Consider the following 23317-nt stretch of genomic DNA (forward strand, 5'->3'; position numbering starts at 1 on the left):
TATCCTGGCGGGTATACCACACACCCCAGATCTGGTTGCGCCTAAACCCCCCCCCCCCCCCTAGCCTTAATTCCTAGCTGCGCCCCTAATCCCATCATCTCATCCTATTTAACCCATTCAAATGATTCTATATTTATTCTACAATATCTGCGTGCATCCCGGTGTCATATGTGTTCGCTGATCAATAATTGCCTATTCTCAATTCAGTGCAGAGTATTTTCTCCGAGATACACGCAGAATAGTAGTGTGGCTTGCTCGTTTTGATGGTAAATAGCAACTTTTTATTATGCGGAATAAAGGGTGGGACATTCTTCAGCACCAACTCATGTCAGGAATCCGTGGGTACGAAGAGCCTATAATTTTAGTTTTGTAAGTCATCTAGTGTAACTCCCCTGGACATGATATCACCAATAGAATAAATAAATGTTTATTATTTGTCAAAATATTTAATTATCATTCTTTTACATCATATAAAAATCACACCATTCACTCATATACAAAAACACACAACTATACACTTTTTTGAATTAAATTCATTTAAATTAACTGCCACACCGCTAACTTCGAATGTGCACAATTCTTGGACTAAGGTAGATTACAACGAACAAGTATTTTGGAGTATTATTCTTTGATTTCATTGCTTAGACGACAAGAATTTTCTCCTTTGTGCACGACCGCGATGTTAGTGGATGGATTCATAAATACGGGATATAGGTATCATTTTTATTGAAATATAAAGTTTTCTTTTCTTGATATGGAGATTGGTTAATTGGGATGTATTTATAAGGTATTGTTAAGGAGGGTGTTGCTGAAGTTAGGCTGCGTTGAGCACCTTTTCTATGCAACGTAATAGTCCTAGCTTTATCACTGCATACACCACTTTGAATGTCATAGTATTCTGTTCGCCAAAAATGATGCTTTAAAATGGAAATGTTTGGAAACATCATGTCCTAAGGAATGCTGCATCTAGGAGAAGTTTTGAGTTATTTTTGGCAAAAAATGGCGAAGCAATTTCATTCAAAAATACAAGAATCAACTCCATAAAATACAAAAGGCATAATTGAGTTATTTAAAAATATACTGTTCATTTTTTGTCAATTTTCCCCGGTAAATTTCCGGAAGCAGCTCGGCTGTCATTTTGAAGGCTCTTCGAATGCTGTGAATATCTGTGCACAGTGAGATCCGATGGTAATTGCTTAAGATGGCTGGGTGCATCCGTTGGGGAATTTATTGACTGGAGGGATCATTTTTCGGCACCAAAATGGTGCCTCAAGTCTTGATGAATAGAGACTACTCATCAGGCACTATATCACAGTTCAGAACAGTTCTTTTCCGGAACTGTTCCTCAATTAACTAGAACTAAAACGAAGAGTGAATCAAGGGAGCAGTTCGGTGTGCACCTCTTTATACATATGCATCTTTTTTCTTAAAAAAAAGCCGTTTGTGATGTGCGATGCACACTGAAATGGCGTCAATTGCCAAGCTGATGCTGCAACATGATCACAAGATCACGGGCAATAGCTCATCAATGGGTCTCTTCACTCACGTCTATCGGAACACACCTTCCTACAGTGCATGGTGACCTCTCCTGAGTGTACAGGCGCACTAAGGAGCGGTGGTCTGGACCGCTGATCAGGAATCAGTGAAAGTTTGTCGTCACTTCCGAAAGTTCGGTTTCGCCTGTCCACTCGAAATTGTTTTTCACATTCGGTCGTCGTCAAGGGAACGGCAGCAGCAATTTGTCCCTCTTACGTCGCGGCGCAATAACAAACTCTTTGTCAGTGGTACTCTTTAACCTCTCTGTCGCGACCCGTAGTAGTAGCGTCTCCTTGCCTTATCGCTTTGGTTGTCGGAGGGCCACCGGCGTCTGTTTCTGAAATGGCTGCGACGCTTTGGGAGAGAGGGCATCGGCGATCGCCAACCACCAGGTGGCGGGGCAATCCGTGCCACCAGGTCGGATTGGGTGGCCGAGGGGTTATCGGGTCGCGAACGAGTTAGGTTAAGAGCCGCTGTCATGAAAGAGGAATGGAAAATGTTAAGGCCTCGGAAGAATAAATCGGAGCGCGGCAAGTGCTGCAAGCATGTTGAGAGTGGTGTGGTAAAAGTTGGTGACGTGTGCCGCTCCGTTACTTCCGACGCGATCTCGCGAATCGCGTTTTCCTACTCCTTCACCAGTGATTCCTACATTAAGAGACAGAGAGCAAGTGAGAAGATGTTTCCATTCAATGAAAAAACACAGACAGTGCATAAAGATCATGCTTCAAGATGAATACTCTTACCATAGGTTTGCTCGAAAAGTAAAGTCTCATTCACGAATTGAATGTGGAAGCAAAGGATTTGTGCAAGTAAAAAAAGTTTTTTTTTTCAAAGATTCAGTCCCACGGACCAACATAAAGAATGTGTTTTTAGGCAAGTAAACATTAATTTTGACTTTGAAAAATCAGTGATACGATATTGAAAGAGAAAGTGATTTTTATATTTTTTGAAGTCTGAAATATGTAGGCTTTAGTAAGAATTGATTGCTTTAGATCGACAGATTCCTGAATAGAAAACACAGAGAATAGATTTACCTTCTATTTGAACATTAGGCAGGGAAATAATGCATCCAGTTTTATATATTTCCCGTAATCATTATTGCCATTTTTTGCAATGCGTCATGCAGCGCATTATTCATGCACCGTTTTTTAGTGAATTAGTTAGTATGTTAAGCAATTGATATCATTCTCGAGACTTTGGAAATATGAAATTCCCCTCTAGTAATATAGTTTAATGTGCCACATTTTGGTTCAGATTAAGCGTTATTTACCGGAAAGGAAACGATTTTGTTAAACACACATGAAATATACACATTTTAAACCAGAGAAAAGACTTGACAAGATTTGATGAAAAAGGTATAGTGAGCCTTGTTAATAGTCACATGGGTTAGCACTCAAACGGTAATCATGATCATCGCAACTAAGCCGATGGCATCCCCATTTCCGTATAGCGGGAGGATAAAGCATTGAACATAACACTTCCACCATTTGGAGTTACAAGCACTAGTACTAATAGGCAAAGCAGAAAATCAAGCGCGTATTTGATTTGTTTGGGATTGGAAGTGGTTTCTTTAATGTTTTTAATTACATATTGTCTCAATTGGATCAATGTTAGAGTAAAAGTGTTAGAATTTGTCCTTTTAATTCCTTAATATGTAGTATAATCATCAAGTTTCGCGTAGTTTTTTTGCAGTAATCAGTAGTAAAACAGTCTGAAACTTTACAGATAATATTAAAATTTGTTTAGAATTCTCAGGGAAGATACTTTTTTTTAAGGTCATGCTTGTTAAACCAACAAATTCCTTTTGCTATGTTATGATTTAAAAGTGCCACATATAACGGAGTTGCATTCTCATTTGTGCTAAGAATATGCTGCGGATTATTTATTCGAGAAATTAACCACGATCAGTGGCGGATACAGATGGGGGGCGCAGGGGGCGCGCGCCCCCCCCCTTGCGGGTCCGCCCGTATTGCCGAACATTGCAAAACCACAATTGCAACTTTTTCATATCATAAGGTGGCATTATCTTTTACATGTTTACAATCATTTTAAATAAAATTTTCTTATACTTTGGCTGTGACTTGACTGTGATCTTTTATTACGATAAAAGTAAAGACAACTCAAGATATGTTGCGCCCCCCCCTTGAGTTTTTTCTGTATCCGCCCCTGACCACGATCAACACTGTTAGTAATTTGTGCTGATTCAAAAGCTATTTAGGCATACATTATTCTCTGCTTGCTCAAGCTAGTTATTGAAATTCTTAAATTTGAGTAGAACATAATTTGACATTGATAATCTTTATCTGACATAAGGTTAGCAGACGTTTCCGAATGATCAGAAAATGCACACCTATGGTAGAGCTTCTTGTTGCACGAGTCACTTATTTTTTTAACAAATATTCATGGTTAAAGTATTATTATATTATTATTAAAGCGTCAGTCGAGTTTGATTAAGTCATTAGTCAAAATATTTTATGTCGTCGTGGTGGCGGTGATAGAAAATCACGCGCTTTGGAGGCTGCATTTGTTAGAGATTTTGTTAGCATTTGCACTTAAAAGTCATGCTCGGGGATGGATTTCAATGATAATGCTCGTTACATCAACATTTTGAGGACTAAATTTAAGTATAAGAACTAAATAAATGGTAAATGTTATTTTTGTTACTGCTAAAATTACTCATTGTTTTCACCCATAAAAAACAAAACTATAAATACTGCACTGAGATGAAAGGCATTATATGCAGACTTAAAGGAGTTTATTTTCAGAAAGTTTTTCCCTTCGGAGCATAGATTGGAAGCGTAACGTTTGTAAATATTTAAATTCATATAAATGTACGAATGAATAAAATAATGAAGAAATTGTATAATTTTTTTCGTGTTTCTTGGCTGTTCCAATTATGCTTTTTGTTTAAAGTTGTCTGCTCCATTGATATTCTAAAAGTATCCTTAAAAAATTTTTTTTCTCAGAATCTTCAGGTCATTTGTGATGTGAGGATAATGGGAAGATTTCTAGTGAAACCGTAGTGATAAAGTACCCAGTTACGTTGAGAAAACACGGAAAACTAAGATTTTGTTCTATCCATCGTGGAAGTCTTCATCAATTCGCTTCCATAATGATCATGCCCAGCTTTTTGAATGTTTACTTGAGGTTTACGACTCGTTATATTGGTTTTAAGCGACAAATTATGATTATTTTGCTGTGAATTCATATGATTAGTAGCAAAATTATAGAATCAAAACCTACTCCGCTAGGAATTAATCAATTACTGCGTAATTGTCAGGATGAGATTCAAATGGCATCGTCGATTAATGTCCTTGGGGTGCCTCAAAGTGATAAGATTTGGAAATTAAACGTTCCATCTCGAGAAATAATCTATCATTAGCTTAAAATCGACAATTAGGTTACCCTTAGCTAATAATGATAATATCCCACTCCTACCGCTGTGGACTTTCCATCAAAAAGAATACGAAATACGAGTGATCCACGGAACATGTACGACATTGCTTAATAACACTAATTACGAATTGAAAATAGGAATTCAAACAAGCGAATTCCGTTATGTTAATTTTATTTAAAGATTCACTTTTGGCTATTTGCCTACTTTTTAGGTACGCATTTAAAATATCATTTAGTCACATAAATCCAGAAACATCTTATCATAAAGTGTTAGTATCACCCTACACCATTGAAATAAATAATTAAATCTAATTTGTACATCTTTGTTACTCTTGGTTCTTCCCCGTCGAAGTTACTTAACGTTCAAAGTACTTTTACACTTTGTGTACATACGCACTCTTGTCATATAATACATATGTACACAGATTATGGATAGCATTACCAAATTAGTCGAGTACAAAAGAAAAGAAATTCCGGCTAACATCAATGTGTAGCTCCATAAGGTCTACAATCACAACAATAAAGCATTTATGACAAAAACTAACACTAGAGGAAGAATTGATATGTACATGGAAACCCAGTAGGCATTTGGTACAGGAGGGGTTTAAACAATTTTCTACGGGCGTTAGCAACAAGCGCTTCAATATTTCCTTCACATGAATGGGAACAAGTCGAAACATTCTTCACTGCAGATAACTTAACCAATGATTTTCATGCAGGTAAGGACGAATACAACTAAAGGAAGCGTATTTTGGCTCCAAAATGTTAACGTAACGAGTTTTTTTTAGCATTGCACTCCTTCCCCAATATATTTTTAAGCATTGGAAGCAAGGAATTTTTTAGTCGAGAAAAGCAGCGATTTTTTTCATCACATTTCCAATCACCGCCTCACCTGCGTCCAGTATGGTGTCGTCCACATCCGAATTTCTCTGTGAATTCAGAGTCGGTTTGGAGTGTTCTACTATCAGTGTACCATTGTTCTCAGCGGAATTACCCACTCCTTTAGTCATGTCGTCGTCACCATTCTTACGAAGAATAGGATCATTACCGAACTGTCCCTTGGAGGCGGATCGACAGCCAAACCACCAGTAGCCGGCAGGACGGGGGAACGGAGGATCTGCGGGGTCCACCTGTAATAATAGACGAAGGAAAACGGTCAGAAAATAGATTTAGAGGATACCAAAGTATCAGAATCGCATCCAGACGGTTGGCCTACTGTGTATGTGCTAGTGCTGTTTTGTTCTTTCCATCTGGTTTATTGTTAGAGCCCCGAGAGTTGAAATCACTGAAGAGGATCGCACCAATTTTTATGAGGTGAATCCTATCATGAGCGAATAATCTAGACCAACCAGTGTTGCCGACACCATGGGGCCTGAGGGGGAAAAGGAGTGTCAGGTTTGTCAATTTTCCCCGGATTGACGAGGAATCGAGAGTCGAGTTTTCATGGTTCTCATGTTGATCATATGACTCTTCTAAAATGCTTAAAAAAACTTTAAAACTCACTATTTACAAACTTTCCCGGGGCAAGACCCCAGTATGGGCCCCCCCAATATTGTTTATAAGTCGGCAGCCCTGAGACCAACTAAAGAAGAAATATATAATCACGGAATGATTCGTTTCGACTTACGTTAAACTTCCCGTAAAATGTAGAATTAGTGTTAAAGCAATTAAGGGGGTTTATCACCAGGGCCGATTAGCTTTCAACCAACATGTTGTAGAGAGTCTTGGGTGGTATATGAAATGGAAGAGTTAGGTTTCCATTCATTGCCTAAGAAAAGGTTTTATGCTAATCAGTAGAGATAAAAAACTGTAGATGTTAAAAATGAGGTACATGAAGAGTTTTTATTATGTTTGAAAAAAAGATCAAACGTTAAATAAACCTCTCAAAAGTGTCATGATACGAAATGCAACACAATAATTCAATCGATGCAGTAAAGTTGGTGTTTTCCGGCGATACTCTGTTATTCATCCAAAAAGTTAATCAAATTCCACCAAGTTTCATTGTATTCATAAAAAAAACGATGCAATGTCTATTACGGATCACTTCTTATCTGAAGGTTATCGAATGAATTCGTTCAAAGACATTGGAAGTTTCTATTATGCTGATGCGAGAGATATACATAAATAATTAATTATTATAAATTATTATTTGTCGCAATTCAGTTCAAATTGTCTTTCAAGTAAAACTTTTCTGCGAATAACGCAAACTTGCATTAGTTATGTACGTATGAAAATGTCCTGCATAATCAGATCATAAATACATTGAAACCAACATCGCTAATTTTTTATGAAACCTATTGAAATTGTACGCAACATCGGAAATATCGTAAACACTTGACGGTGGACGTTATATTGAATAGGAAATTCCTTTAGTACTATTAACTGTAATGTGTGGGATTTTATGTCAACATGTTTGATTCAATTCATTCTAGTGGGGCGTGGTTCACCATAACATGATTTGGTGGAGTTGTGTTTCAATTACCATGAACATGCTGTCGCTAAAGCGATAGTAGAGACCGTCCTTGAAGAAGTAAGTGTAGCCATTCGTGTACTGAAGAGCAGCGTCGAGGTTGTCCGGAACGCCTTCCCAGTTGCCAATTGGCTTTGGATACGTTGACTTGACGGGAGGACGCTGCGATGGGTCGAACCTCCAGAACTTTGAGCCTGTAAATAAATCATAATAAAGTTTTACACATTCCATATGATAGTAGGTATTTGTTGGGTGGTATTGTTACCTAGTGGATAGAGTATAAGGGTATAGACCAAGGGTTAATAAGAATCACAGTGGTGAATCGGAGGGAAATCTGTTGCAGAGAGAAACATTCTTCTGAAGATCTTAGTACCATTTCATACAGAAGGACAATGTAGGATTGAAGGGAATAAAGAGTTACTGCTACTTGATGGGAAAGATGGCATAAGAACACGGACACCGCCATTGTGTTGTTGTTCTATATATACTGAGACGCCAGTGGTGTTTTTTTAGCTGCTTTTTATTGGCTTATGACACGGTTTTGGAAATCGTTCCACCAATAACTTTACCCCGTTAAGGGGTACTGCAGTCATAATGATAGAGCAGTCACCATTCATGCCTAAAAATCGCTCCTTGTCTTCTGCGGCGCCAGAAATCCACCTTACTATCCTAAATACATATTTGCTATTATAAATTAATATTGATTTGTTAGCAGTCTATTCGTGGCCGGTCACTATGGCCGGCATGGCATGGTGGGAACTATCATTGGCAATCACTATGACCGGAGTGGCGGTCAACTTGCTAACTGAGGTTAAGGGATCGATAAATAGCTCCGCAGGGGTATGTGCAAAGAATGGGCGAGGGAAGATTTTGTAAAAAAAATATTTTAACCCTTTAACTGCGCAAATAAGCTGAAATAGAGCTCCCCAGAGGCGCAAAAAAATGATAATAATATTTTTTATTTTTGAATTATTTTATTAATTATAACTTTTTACTTAAGGAAAAAATGTTTCAAAAATATTTAGGGCAATAAAAAAGAAAAGAGGCCTAAAAGATGTCCGCATGACATTTACTTGTCAAAGGAAGAGCTTCTAAGCATATACTGGGAGAGTAGAGGAATAGTTCAAATCGTCAATAGACGATGGGAACAGTCTGCTAAGGTGATCGCTTATAGATGGGGGCAGGTTAAGAAAGAAAAAAAATATAGAAAGACCCAGGAATAGATGCGTGGAGGATGTAGAAGAGGATTTGAGGCATCAGCGATTCGAGAGATGGAGAAAAGTATTAGAGGACCAATAAGGATAGAAGGTAGTTGTGAAGAAGGCATGAGTCCTAGTTGGGCTATAGTACCGTAGGTGATGGAGATGGCCAAGGTTCTAAGGTTAAAATCTCGGAAATAGCCCTCGGACTCTTCAACCTAAGATTCCAGAAAAGGATCTGGCCCTCACACCTTGGTGGATCTCATATGCCAATTGCTCAATTAGATTCTAAAGAGCAGTTAAAAATTTTGAATTTTATTTAATAACATGGACAACACTCTCATTAACTAATATATTTACCCAAATATTTCCCCTATTCGGGCTTCCGTTGAAAATCCATCTCTTACACCTTTATGTAACTAGGTTACAATAATAAGACAAATATATCATAATTTACGCCTTTTGGTAATGATTAATTATATAAACCAGGGTCGCTTTATTTAAAAAAATAAATGTTATAAGTAATATTTAACTAACTAAGAAACCTTGTAATGGAATACTACACACTTTAAAATGAGTTTGTTAAGTAAGCATTATTTCAATTTAAATTACAGAAATACAGAATAACTATAGGGATGAACCCACATTTTCGCTGGAGTATTTTTTTTACACAGCAGCTCCATTCAAAATTAAGATCGCCTTACATTTGATTTCTTTCTATGCATTTCCAATAAAAATGTGCTTTAATTGGAGCCGCATTCATGTCAATTTATTTCTATTTAAAACTTTTTAGTTCTCATCGTTGAGGCTTGTTAACTAAAGGAAAATTTTCTTACCCTTAAAGAAGTAGATCTTTCCGTTTCCTCCCCACACCATAGCGGCATCAACATTATCAGGAATGCCAGTGAATCCTTCGGAGATGTCCATTGGGTAGTTCTCATCCATGCGCTTGCCGGTGTATCTCCAGTATTTGGATCCCTGAAGCGTAGAAGAGGAATGATGAAGTAAATGTTAGTACTTCCCTGTCACTCTTCTAAGGAACTACTATGTGCTGGATTATCTATTAATTTATTTTAATGCACTATTGAATTATGTAAATTATACGTATATTTTCCAATGAAACAAACTATAAAAGTTAAAAAGATAAATTTTTGTTGTGGAGCGATTTACCTATTTTTTTAGTTGGTGTACACTTATGGATTTTCATCCTTACAATCCACGTTACATTATGGAAATACAGCAATAATTGGAGCGTTTATTCATTCATAATTTGAAATATTTACCTTGAAGAAGTATGTTTTTCCATTTTTGTAGGTGAAAGCAGCGTCAATATTTCCAGGAAGACCCGGCCAGCTAGCCGAAATCGGTCTTGGGTATCCGCGATGGATTCCTTGCTCGCTGAGTTTCCAGTAGTGATCGCCTGAAAATGGATCACAGACATTGAATTACTTTACGATCAAAGAGAGAGTTTTCAAGAGATGAAAAAAACATTTTAATTACTAAAGTGAAATGTTACCATTGTACAAAAAAAGAAATATGCATGGTTCAATCTAAAACTTATGTAACATTAACCAGCGTGCGTAAAATATCACAGATTTCCGTGAATTGAGAATTTTCTGATAGTGCAATAGAAAACTATAATACAATATGGGGTATTTAAAATTGCGCTATTTTGAGTAATCTAATAGCAAACCGTAGAATTACTGAATGGCAATAGATACTAGGAAGCGAAACCAGATGATTCCCAGGGGTAAGTTAACTCTAAAAGACCCAGATGGGAATTCAAATGCAACAGCATTTCATTGCCGAATGTACCAGATTGCTCAGATAGACGATTGCCTTAATTGGTTTCATGAAATGAATCATCTAGGGCTGTCCTCCTTCCTATATTGAAATTCCTCCCTCAGTCACGCCTATTACTCTACCTTCTATCCGCTGACCTCAATACTATAAGACTGAGATGGCGTCTAGGCTGTTTTATAATTAGAGACACGAGTGGCAATGATATTTCAATTGTATATTCTGCACTTCTCGCCAGAGTGCATATCGCCGTTGCTGTATTACCTTTGAATGCGTAAGTGGCGCCCTCAGCTGAGTTGAACATGGTGTCGATCGTGGCGTCCGTGCACAGCTCGACGTCTTCCCCGGTCGGAGGCTCTTCCGGTTCCGGTTTCTTACCGCCACCGCCAGATCCGGGAGTTCCACCGCCCTTGGTTCCACTCGGGTCCTTCTTGCCGTATAACTCCTGTTAGAGACGGAAAATAATGAGTTGAATACATCTTGTGATATTCACGCAGGAAATGATGTTATATGCGAAGCCTTTTCGAGCAATTTCGGCACTGAAGAAGTTAATTTCACCGTCTTGGCATTTGGAATAGCTTCAGAAAAATTTGGCCTCCACTTAAACATGGAAAAGAATTTGACCCACTCTCTTTTTTTGCAAACTAAATTGAAGTTGCATTGTAGTAAATAAGAGATTTTCGTTAGGATTATTGTTACTGTATAATTAGACTACCTATATAGTTAGATTAGACATTATATTTAACATATGCTCCCTTAGAATCAAATACTTCCAATTACTTCATAGTAGTCATATGAGTGAACGAATAATGTAAAAGTAATGATGTTTTCACATACTTATGATTTCTTTTAATTTATTAACTATGGCTTAAATTATTATTTTTTAAACTCTTCTACAAATTGAATAAAGACTGTTATGTTGGCATCGTTTAAATGATAAACTGATAGAGCTCTTATTCATTAATGCTTATGTCAAAAGAATTAACGAGAATCCTTCGTATTTTAGTTCAAAGCGAGTTTGATGAGTAAAATATACAGTACAGCAGGTTTGGTCCAGGAATAGGTTTCCGCCCAATAATTTAACCCGATCAGCGATGACATAGAGAGGCTATAATTACGTTGAAAATTTTATTTCACGTGCTTTTAATTTTTACCGTTTTTCTCTTGCTAGTCTAGTGCCAGGTTTGGAAATTTAAAAAAGAAAGCATCGCTGGTAGGGGATGTTTGTGCTTGAGTAACCTCTTACCTGGATGGCGATAATGTCGTCGTTGTCGAGTGTAAAGGTGGGGTTGTAGCCTCTGTAGAAGGGTGCCATGAGAGCCGACTTGACGTCCGAGTGGGAAAGACCCAGGGAGTGTCCGAATTCGTGAGCTGCCACTTGGAAGAGATTTGTGCCTGCGAAAAAAAATATTGGAAATTACTTAATGCTTCGGCGATTCACTTTTTCGCATGGCCATGGCGGCTTTATTTGTTAAAAATCAGTAAACATTCAAGAACCGTTCAGAAACTTGACCTATGTAGAGAGATGATAAGCATTAATGACGGATTTGAAGAGGAGAGCAAAATATGTAATAGGCAGTAAGGGGATATAAAAGATAAGGGAGATACGGAAGAAATTATTAGGAATGAGGCGGAGCAAAGAAAGTGGATGCTAACATTCGGAGAATGCGTAGACATATATTGAGTTGGAAAGGCTAGTTTATGGGAGCGTTGCATATTAGGTAAGTCTGTGGAAGACAGTACAGATATTGATAGCCTATCTACGGCTCTGATGAATACTTGGGTAACCTAGTGAACTCGATTGAACACATGAATTTTAGAATGAAAATTATGTCGGCAATGATTAATCAGACATTTACCACGGCAACTACATGATTATTATGTGATCCCACATATGTGATCTCAATAATCATGAGTATTTATTGATGACAAGCCCGTAGATAGGCTATCATTATCTGTATTTTCTTTTACAGACTTGTCGATAATGCAACCCTCTCATCAGTTAGCCTTTCCACCTCAATCTATTTCTACGTACGTATTCTCCGAATCTTCGCACGCATTCGGGAACGCATTTCATTTTTCCACCTTATTACATACTAATAATTTCTTCGGTATCTTCCTTATCATCCATATCCCTTTACTATGTAGAACATATATACAGGGTGGATAAAAATTGTGTCTCAAAATTTTGACCCTGGGTAGCTGTAAATCAAGATTACTAATGATGTTTATGTCGAAAAGCACAAATTTTAAACCACAGAAACTCGAGCCATGCGCTCCGATTGGCCGAGAGTTTGCCTTGTTGCCAGATGCTCGGGACAACTCGAACTGCACTTCGAATGCTTTGCCTGCTGGAGATCGAGATGTATTCAGGACATCCGGCAATAGGGCAAACTCGCAGCCAATGGGAGCGTTTGGATCAAAGTTCCTGAAGTTTAAAAATAATGCTTGTTCGACCAAAACATCCGTAATTGGTTTCTTAAGGCATCAGCTATTCAGGGTTACAATTTTGTGGCAACATTTTTCTCCACCCTGTATATTGCTCTCACCTTCAAATCATTGCTTTTGGCACACCATTGATATCGCACTCACCTCTGCGGCTCCTTACGGTCCATGACTCGGAGTCGTCGAAGTGCGCGTCGCCGCCGTAGACTGGGAAGTAAGCGTGGGCGAGGGTACCTCCTGGCCCGTCAAATGGGTCTCCGTCTCCGTGTTCGCCCCGCTCGAAGCGGATCTCGATGTGCACTTGTCCGCTCTTCTTGCGGATGAAGTTGAGCTTCGTGTGCTCGGACCACACTTGGAACGATTTGGCGACCTCCCTGTCCACCTCCTCCTGGCTCAAACCCCTCGGGTACTTAGAGATCTTGTAAGTAAGCTCCCTGACGCGCCAACGGCTCCCTGATAGATGAATAAACAAGTGACATCGAAATCAGTTACAGAGCGTGGACGCTGGATTAATATTACAATGACAAATTCGTATTCAAAAGTGGTGCTTCAGGTATGGCAAACAATGCAATATAAATCAGGAATCATTAATCGAATTCATAAAATGGTAGAGCTGTAAAACATTGTATGATAGCAAAGCAAAAATGACACTTGTTGAAATAATAGGAAGGACCTCCAAGAATGGTACCATTGATTCCCACATAGGAGAATGAAGTACTAGTATTCGGAGGAATGGCACATGGAACCATGCCTCCGAGTATGTCGCTACTGCATGCTAATGCTTAATTTTAATTACTTATAAATAATAATCTAATATATAAATAAATAAATAATAAGTTCTAAATAATAATCTTATTTTTATTTTGCTCTTATACGTGTGCAAAGCTCAGCATTATCATTAATACTGTCTTCACGCTAAATAGAGCCGACCAAATATTTGTGATGCTGTTTATTACTCATTGAGAATCTATCTTTAAAGTTTTCCTAGGGGTATGGGTAAAACTTGATGTAAATTTTTGGTCAGTAATTTTTCTATTATTGCCAAATTTGATTTTCATCGTTGGATTTCCGGACGGGCTTTCAGTTGCGAAATCATTTGGGATAGATTGACCGAGTGGCCCGGGGAAAATTTAGAATGATCGAAAAACATGATTGATAACAAATGATTTTATCGCAATGATATCTCATCTCCAGTTCATTCCTCAAGCCTCTTCCCAGCTGGTGATGACGTAAACGGCGGGCGGAAGTCTTTTATTGCTGCTCGAATTAATCTATGGAGACTATTTTGGAGAGAGGACGATGCCTTCATACCCATTAGACCGAATCAATTAGCATCTTTTGCATTTCGCTAAGTTCGTCGACTTCCACCAAATAAAACAAATATGTGTGAAGGAAATTTCTGGTTTGCATCAGAATGAGCAGGAGTAAGAATGAGGTTCCGGCAAGTTAAAGAGCCATATTCTATATTTATTGTCATCTAATTAGAGAACGAAAGTGACCGATGTCGGCCTCAATTAGAGCAACATGATGAAGAGTGAAACATAGACAATTGACTAAATGGGAGGTTTATTACGATCGTCAGGTAATCAAATGTGGAAATGGTAATGTATTGTAGAGGAGTGTCTACTTTGAAATAACTTAGAAGGTGAGTGAGCTTAGTAGCATTTGCAGGACAAAGGACCAGGATATACAGAAAAGAGATTCGACTGGGCTACGACGACAAATCAGGGGTTATCGAAGACGCGCCACATGGCCGCACTATCTAAAAACAACCCGAAAATTCTCGCCAGAGAAAAAAACATTTCTAAACAAAAATCCTCCGAAAAATTTTCATGCCTTGGAAATTTGGCGACAAAAACTTTGGAAAAGCACATATACAACTTCAATAGAGACAGCGGACAGAAGATTAGCAAAACATGGCATGCAGTCATTTCTAGGAAGAAAGACACCCAGATAATTCTCTTCCAGCTCTCACCACCGAAAAATTGATGCTCAATAAAGGCGACACGGTCATTTGCTCTAACGAGGTCTCTGTCATAGGAGAAGAAACGTTGGCCATTTTTAAGTCTTGACGAGGGTTATCCCAACAGCCATTACTACTTACGTATAGATAATATTTGAACATTTTAACAGTGGAAAAATACGGGCTTCATTGCGTTACTTTCATTAGAGATACCTATCCTATCAGGTGTATTGCGTCACAGGCTTATGTTGTAGCGAAGTGGCTCTTGACATTGTGTCTCTGCTACCGCATCCCTATATTTTTCTGAACGAGTGGACACCGCGGTGGGATGGGAGGCGGAAAAAATGGCGTCCACTCCCTTTTTTCATTTGATTTTCAATCCCGTGACTGCGAGAACTCCGTGGGTGCTTGGGGGAGAGGTCAACTTCCGGTCTTCGGGCGTGTGTTTGTGTGTTCGGGCGTCAGAGTCCCTTGTATGTCCGACGGGTCGCCCGACCCCCACGCCGTGTTTCGCGATCCAACCTTACAAATCCCCCTCCACTTGCTCCCCCCCTCCGGGAGACCAGGCGAACTGACGCCCTCTGTCGAATTGCAGGGGTGAGGATCGGCCGCGAGTTCTTCCGGATGAGTGGCGACCTCGTCCCATCCTCCTCTTCAGCTCATCCGACTACACCACCGCGGCGGGATACCCCTCTTCCCCATTCCATCAACCCATTTCGCCCGTCAAGTCGCGACCTCCGCGAGTTCTCCGAAGCGTCGGCCGTGGTCGCTGACGAGATGACCGCTGGATACTCATAGACTCGGTGAACTGAGATTCCATTATAATGCAAGGTATATGTCATTCGTGAAAATTGCTTAATATGTCATCCAGATCGAAAAAAATGGGATTTCGCCGTCGTATTCAGGAAATCATTTTAAAAAAGTTTCCAAAAATGTCTGTAGGCTTGTGATGCAATGAATATTACTCAACACCCTTCAGTTGGGAGATTGCCATTTTCTCCTCGTCGTGTGCTACGGAAGAGATGTTAGTTCAAGTAAGACAGACAATATTTAGCCAGCGTGCTTCGCCTTTATCGTCCCGTTGAACCCTCATGATCTGCTTAGTTGAAGAAGATTAAATTTCTTATCTTAAGAAGATTAAAAATCTTAAATTTCAAGGGTTAATTTGCTATCCTAAAAATAAAATATTGGCGCCAATGACCTTCTTCAATACTGAAGATATATTATAGATTGAGGGCATTTTACTGATTGACAGTTTACCTTGGTTTAGTGAATACTGCTGTCAATTTGACGTTATGTAGTTATCTCTTTTGAAATGTTTTGTATTTTTCTCAGTCTCCTTGAGTTAAGTTAGATGGAAAGGCGCCACGTATGATTCTGTTTTTTCGATGCCTCTTCAGTTGACTCGGAAAACAATGATAAAACCTTTACCTTCCGATGTGCACGTTTAAAAATCAATGGAGCGTGAATTCTACGAATACATCGCTCAAAATAGACGCGCGATGTGATCTCTGTCGAGAGTACGTGCTTGATAGTGATCAGGCGCTTCATTTCTTGACTTCCTCTTTTTGAAAACGTTATCATCATTGCGAATAGAGGTTTGATTAATGCTTTTTCATGCATTTCGTTTTATATTCTGATACATTTTACCAAGGGAAGACATGTTTCTTTTAATTACACCACCCGTATGAAATATTGGCTGAGGAAAACGAATAATTTCTATCGCAGGCTACTAGCAGAAAATAGTAATTTTTACTTATTCATATATCAATGATCTAATGGTTCTGAATGTGTTCTGCCAGTAACTGCCCACGTCTCCTTATTTACTTTATTTTCATCTTTTCTGTCTGTGAACTGTAAATAAGTATTTCCCCGGCAAAATTAAAAAAAAATCTACTTACTTTTAAAATCTAGGCTTCAATGAGTTCCGTGTGTATCAAAGTTTACCTTCAGCCACTAACAGATCAAGAAGGAAGAACTGGGAGAGGTGAAACTCAAACATCGTGCCTGTGTAGTCAGGGTTTGGATTGATATCGCGGGCCGAAATTTTTGACCTAAAACTGTCAGCTTGTCACTCAGGGTCCTGGCTCATGCTTAAAGAATCGTTTATCGACCCGTACCTGCCCGAGTCAGTCGGCATTTTTCTCAGAGGATTCTTGACGCGTGATATGGGTCTATCTGGCGGATGGATACCTTCATTTAGGTGGAGCAGCGGTTGACCTGTGATTGTGTCTTATTATTATATTACTACCGGAGCGATTGTAAGTTATTTGGATAACGTATGCTGCATAATTAGAATATGATTCCACTGCACTGTCTGACCTCGGTACCCATTGCTGTACAATTTTTACCTTATCTGAGTGTCGGTTTTTGTAGTTATCTTAAATTCCAATGGCACAAGCTAGGATCCCTAGTATGAGAAAACGGGTGGTTAGTCTTGATTTTCGGAATGCCGAAAATGACAAATCTCATGGTATAACTTGGTTTAACATGTATGGCTTGATTTGGGTATATCTGGAGATCGGGTTTCTTCATTTATTTGGCTTGGTTTATATGTGCTTTAATGCAAAAACTTGAAAAATGAGTCTTAATTTTCAAATATTAAATCTCAGCTTTCCGCCTAGAATGCCTATACATTAAAAGTTCATGTAAATAAAATGCATACGCATACCCAATACTAGCTATTTTCTCGTGGACAATTTTTTTATCACCATCTGACTGCAATAAACGTGGCAAGTGAGCTAGTTATCTTTTGATCTTTAAAAGTCTGCTCACCACGAGACTAATCTCTTTCCATCAGCTTGGCTATGTCGTTTTGTTCATTTTCCATAAGACACAGTGGTGAATGAGGGTCCCTGTTATTTCAAGACAGACCCATCCTTTGCAACGGACTTCGCCAAAAGATCTCTGCAAGGGGCGCTGTATGCGTGGAACTGAATTGGTGGTTTTCTTTCGCATTGAATTGCGAGTTTCTGCGTGCATTTCTCAATGAAGGCAGCACTGTCGCGACCTCCTCGTTTGTGATGTGCCCGCGGCAATTAGCTCGAAGCGTTTGTGTTAGGTAACACACGTATGCGTTGGAATTGGCGTCCAATGAAAGGCCCGTCGGCCTTGGGTAACAAGTTTTTTTTTTTTAATGCTCTCGAGGGAGCTGTCGATCCCGTCACGCTTAGTTCTCTCGGTGTCCGAGTAGGACGGACATTCAACGGCGCTCCCATCGCCGTTTGAAACAATTATCGCGAATTGTGCGTCACCAACGAGCAACAATTACGTGTAACAGTTCCCTGGATGTTGCCCCTCCTCCTAGCAACGTAAAATCCTCCGCGACATATCCGATGCAATATGAATTGGCGATTGTGAAATAAAACCATTCCATATATATACATCCTTCTTCAGGATTGGATTTTTGAATACATTGATCCGGCTGTGACATTGAAAGAATTTTCCATATTCGAGCAATTCCCTTAAGAGAAATAATTGTGCTACTGGGATGGGACTCATACGAATACCTCGAAAGCATTACCATTTTATCTTCGTTGCGGGTGGCCTTTTGGATCTCCTTACTTGAAAGGGCTCCTTAGTTTCTCAGATATTCCGTCGGCGATGACACTTCAGAATGAGAATAATTACATGGTTTCGTCGAATAAATGAGAATTATTTGCAGGCATTAATTTATGTGAAGTTGTGAGTTTCTCTTTAAAAAATGTTATTTCGCGGTTAGCAGAATGTAAAGTTATAAAATTGGATTGCGCTGCTTTTTGGCTGAAATGAAATTTACAAGTGCATGTTCAAAAGCCAATCAAATAGGAAATAAAGACTTCGAAAACTGTTTTGTTGCAAAGGCTACCAACATCGGGGAGGAGAAAGTGTTTTCGTTAAAATAAATCTTCTAAAATCTTAAAAGCATTGTATTTTGAGATACCTCAGTACTCTACAACGCTCTATTACAGGAACTTTGATTTGCGAAATTGTGGAAATGTCATGGTCACGTAGGACTAGCATAAAATCTCTACTGAAGCACAAATTTAATGTGGCTGAATTGTGTCTCCGAAGATCTTTGTACTGCCACTGACCAATATCTTGGGCACATTGAGTTCCTACCACTTTTCGTATTCACGCATTGTTACCACTATTTGCCGACGACCTCCTATCGTGGTGAACCTGTTGCAGGTGAATGGTTTGTTGTCATAGTGGTTTCCATGAGAGGTGTTGTTGCGTCATGGGATTGTCGAAGTTTGCCCTTGCCATCGAGTTAATTTCTCGCTAGATTGGTCAAGTGGGTCTGTCCTGTGAGAGTCCAAAACACGCCTTCTGCCCATCCCCCAAATTGCTTCCTATTGGGAATTATTCAGCCACCCACACGAGACACAATCCCTCGCGAGCGCATGCCACTCGACAGCTGTCAAAACAAATTCTGGCGACAAGATTCAGGAAATTCAATGCTCCCTACTGTAGTGATAGACTTCATGGTGTCATGGGCACTAAGCAATCGACAGGAATCGCTATCGGAACGTCATTTAAAATTTACCTTAAAATCGTGGAATGCGTGCATGGAAATGCATGTTTTGTAAATATCTAATAAGATCCATTTTATGTTCCCAGATTTAAATATTTGAACGTAAATAAATTAGTGAAACCTTGAAGAAGCTTAGGAGGGATTAGGAAGATTTTGATATCAAAAGAGGGTCAAATTACAATATCGGTTGGCTGACGTAATCCAAATATTCAATTGTTGACTTTAGACAATTATAAGCTTTATAACTATTTATAGTCACCGTGATTTCGCCGCCTATTTTCATATAGCTGGTGGTTTAAACATATTTTTCAATTTAGTTTTCCTTTGCATATTGTTAGATCAATATTCACATATTGTAAATTATTTGAATGAAATTATATTTTAATTGCGGAAACCTGTTCCTAAACTATAAACTACTTCGTGAAAAGGGAGCTCTTCGATTTGTAAATGATCCACTTTTAAGTCCTTGATGAAATATCTTTAACTAATTTCAAAATCAAGCTTGTTTGGTTGCTGAGTCAATTATCGGCGTGCGGAAAAGAGTTAATATCTGCAAAGGACATGTATGTGCACACCGTAATTAAAATTCAAGTTGAAATACATAACAGGACGATATAACTCAGTCGTCAAGAGTAAAACAGATTAGTATTCTTTAAAAAAGTACAAGAGATTAAACACGGAATCCCCGCAGAGCGTCTCTGGAGCAATAGAAACCCCGCAGGTTCGTGTAAGTCCCTACCTAAGTGCAATCCGTAGAAATGCCTCGAGTATTGACCACTTGAGGAAGACGCCTTTTTTTCTCCAGGGTTGGCCGAACTAATCCTGTTCGCGTCAGGCGAATTTTCAATGCCATTTGGATTAGTGCTAAATCCTTTCTTGGAACTTAATTGCTTCCATTCGGTTTTTGCTAAGAAATCCATTTGTTTCCTAGCACGCTAAGGGGACTGACGTTTGACAGTTACCTACTATCTTGCAGTATTAAGTTTTTTTTATCCCCTCGGACAATTTTTATGGGAAAAGAGAATTGTAATATACAATTTTAATAAAAAATAAACGATAATGATTTAGAAAAATATTCAAACTCAAAGGAGACCCTCGTTTGAGGAAACGCCAGTGTTGTTTACAAAGTACGTTTAGGCAATGTTCTTGAAAAAATCTTTTCCTATGGGCGAATATAGATGGCGTATTTCTATTTATTTTAGAGTTTATTGTACTTTTTTATTTTGAAATAATTACTTTAAAACTTACATTAAAGTTATCATAGAAGACGAAGTTCACGTTCGATCTTACACGTAAAATTTATCGTTCTATTAAAACCAAGATTAAAAAAAAGAAGTATTACGATAATGTTAATGACATTGCATGAGAAAAATCCATAGGGTGGCTGTAAGTGTGGATGTAGCCTATGGGTTAAATTAGATATATCACATTAAAACCATTGGCTTATTTGAAGCGTCCTCTGGATTTTACAAATGAAGTAATTCGGTATGATGATTATGTTAGAATTTTGGATGGTAAGCAGTAGAATGCCTATGCATATCCTTGAATAATTGGATGTCTCACCTTGCAGAGCGTAGCGCTTCCTCCGGGCGTTGTGACCGATTCCCACTTTGTCTTTCACGCCGCAACGCGGGGTGCTCATCAGCTCCCTCGTTTCATCATCAAGATCACCTGGGAAAAAAATGAAAATAATTGGTTTCACTCAATTTACTCCAGACATTCAAAGTTATTAGTGCGAAAACCTGTTATTTTTCTTCTCTTAATCACCTACGACTGTTTTTAAATTGTTAAAGCGATAGATATATCCTTAATCCCAGAAGTTAACGTTGAGCTTCCGTTACTTCAACTTCAGTTGCACTCAAAATAAAAAAAGCTTCCCCATTATTATCATTAATCTGCCAACACCAATCAGATGCATGCATATCAATATTTTTACATAATGTTTTGAGATATATTCGGGAGAGAATTGTTTCTTTAATATTAGAGGTAATATGTTGTTCATATTTTAGTGATGATGTTTATTGCAACTATAATTGGCCTCAAATTTCTTATGCCATGATTTGGCGTTTATTATGCCCCTTTATGACCAGCTTATTAACCAGTGGGCATTTTTGTAACTCTATTATTAAATAGTTAGTAAAATTATAAAACTTTCTGCATAGGAAATTATACCTTGGGATTCTTCGGTAAGTAATTAGGATGGGAACTGGCAGTAGGGCTCTATGAATTCAACACTTTGTAGTACTCAAAAATACCCAGACTCTACAAAGGTACAGCAGTGAGGTCGTGCAGTGAGTATGCAATTGTTTTTTCACTCTACAAAAGGGCAATAATTTTATTTTCACGCTTTGCCGAGAGCCGAGGTTGTTTTGAAGGTGAAAAGCGAAAGGACTCGTGAAGCGTGGAAGTGGATCCCTTATAAAAATAGCAATCATATGTCATGCAAGAAAGGTTGGCCGTGACCGCATCGTGGGAAAAGGAATAAAGAAGAGAAGCAAGAAAATTGCGAGGAAATATATGTGTTTTACCGACAACCTTTCGGAAGTCATCGATTATTTTCGATATCCACGGGCGCTGATGACACTTCTTCCCGCGATCGCCATCCGGGGAATTTAAAATTGCGTCATCCGTATTCTTTCGAACGAAACGGATTCTCATGCAGGTAGCCGTGTTTGTCGTCTACTACGGTTATGAACGCCACTCCGTAAGGTTTTCGAAAGCCGACGAGAGGTGGCAGCAATGTCGCCGACGCAAATATGACGTTGTCTTTTGTTATTTTTTTTCTCGCCAGCCTCTCTTTTCTCTTCGCGGGGCCGGATGCCAATCCCTTGGCGTAAGCGAAAGAATTCGTGATTCTCTTTTTGTTACATTCTTTGGACTTGGCTTTAGAGAAAGTCTCACGGCGTGGCGCCGTACTCGATGGAGTTTTCCTGCTTGCAAACTCGCCGGCGTGTTTCTTACGCCGATTGCCAAGGTGCGGCTTCCTTGCTTGCTGGACAGTCGCCACGGTTACTACGGCTCCCACTACTCGAGACGAGTTGTGAAGCAGCGAAGACGGGAAAGAATGAATTTACGAATTTCATTTTTTTTTCGCGCGGGTGTTAACCTCCGTTATACGGCTTGCGATCGTCTCCGACGCTCGGTTCGTATTTCTGTTGTGCTACGACGGTTTGAGGTATTTTGCGTGTCGAGATTGTCTATCTACTGTTATTTTTGACGGATACCTCAGACTTGAACTTTTTATTTCATGTTTTAATATTAGACGTACTTTCATTAAGCTAAATTATGAATGGTCGCTCGACCAGTGCATCAACCTGAAGGTCTTTGCTGTTGAATCATATCTTTCCCATTCACGCCAACTTTCACTGTGTAATAACAATGTAAATAACGTATTAAAATAAACTTATTTGTGCATAAAAATAGTAAAGTCCATATTTCCACCATTTAATTAAAAGATGACAATCTGGCTCATTAAAATCATCTTTTATATCTTAAATTATAGATGATTTATGGTACTATGCAAGAAAATTAATTTTCTTCGTAAGACTTGAAAATTATCGCATTAGTTCGTGTAAAAACTGGGATATCGTAACCTGAAATTTGTTTTGAAGCTGACTCTTGAATGCCTGAAATTATTGATTAAAAGTATTACACCGTAAGTAGGAAGGCATACATGGTCCAATTCGATTATTTCCCCGGCATGTCCCCAATCCTGATATTGAACTTCCCTTTTGTTCCCAATATTTAAATTCGTAGTGGAGACTATTTATTGCATTTATAAATGTAATATCTTCCTCTGCCTCCCCTATTTGTCAGTTTTCAGCATCCCCTCCCGGCTTACTTAAGGGATTGCTCTATCCAACTCGTATGCATCCTCCGTATCTACTCTAGAAGTCTCCTCTCCGACCATTTCATTCCCATCCATATCCACATGTCCAACACCTTCAGTCTTCTCTCGTCCTCCTTCCTTCACTTCCACGTTTCCGCATGGT

The 23317-nt window shown here is 38.9% G+C and overlaps 1 protein-coding gene across 2 annotated transcripts in view; it reads right to left on the bottom strand.

Annotated features, from left to right (window-relative positions):
* Positions 1-426: 426 nt before the first annotated feature.
* Positions 427-23317, bottom strand: part of LOC124161113 (matrix metalloproteinase-14) — a 104065-nt gene continuing 81174 nt past the window's right edge. Inside the window, exons 3-11 of one of the 2 annotated variants that reach the window (XM_046537324.1) lie at positions 20889-20996; positions 12994-13299; positions 11648-11796; positions 10666-10846; positions 9885-10021; positions 9438-9579; positions 7415-7596; positions 5981-6062; positions 427-2181 (exon numbers count right to left, since the gene is read on the bottom strand). In XM_046537324.1, coding sequence (XP_046393280.1) covers positions 2036-2181; positions 5981-6062; positions 7415-7596; positions 9438-9579; positions 9885-10021; positions 10666-10846; positions 11648-11796; positions 12994-13299; positions 20889-20996 — 1433 coding nt within the window. In that variant the 3' untranslated portion in view covers positions 427-2035. Of the gene's footprint in view, positions 2182-5824; positions 6063-7414; positions 7597-9437; positions 9580-9884; positions 10022-10665; positions 10847-11647; positions 11797-12993; positions 13300-20888; positions 20997-23317 lie in introns of both variants that reach the window. The other variant, XM_046537323.1, reaches the window with a different exon arrangement.

Source organism: Ischnura elegans, chromosome 6 (genome assembly GCF_921293095.1).
Source record: "Ischnura elegans chromosome 6, ioIscEleg1.1, whole genome shotgun sequence".
In the NCBI taxonomy this organism is placed as follows: Eukaryota; Metazoa; Arthropoda; class Insecta; order Odonata; family Coenagrionidae; genus Ischnura; species Ischnura elegans.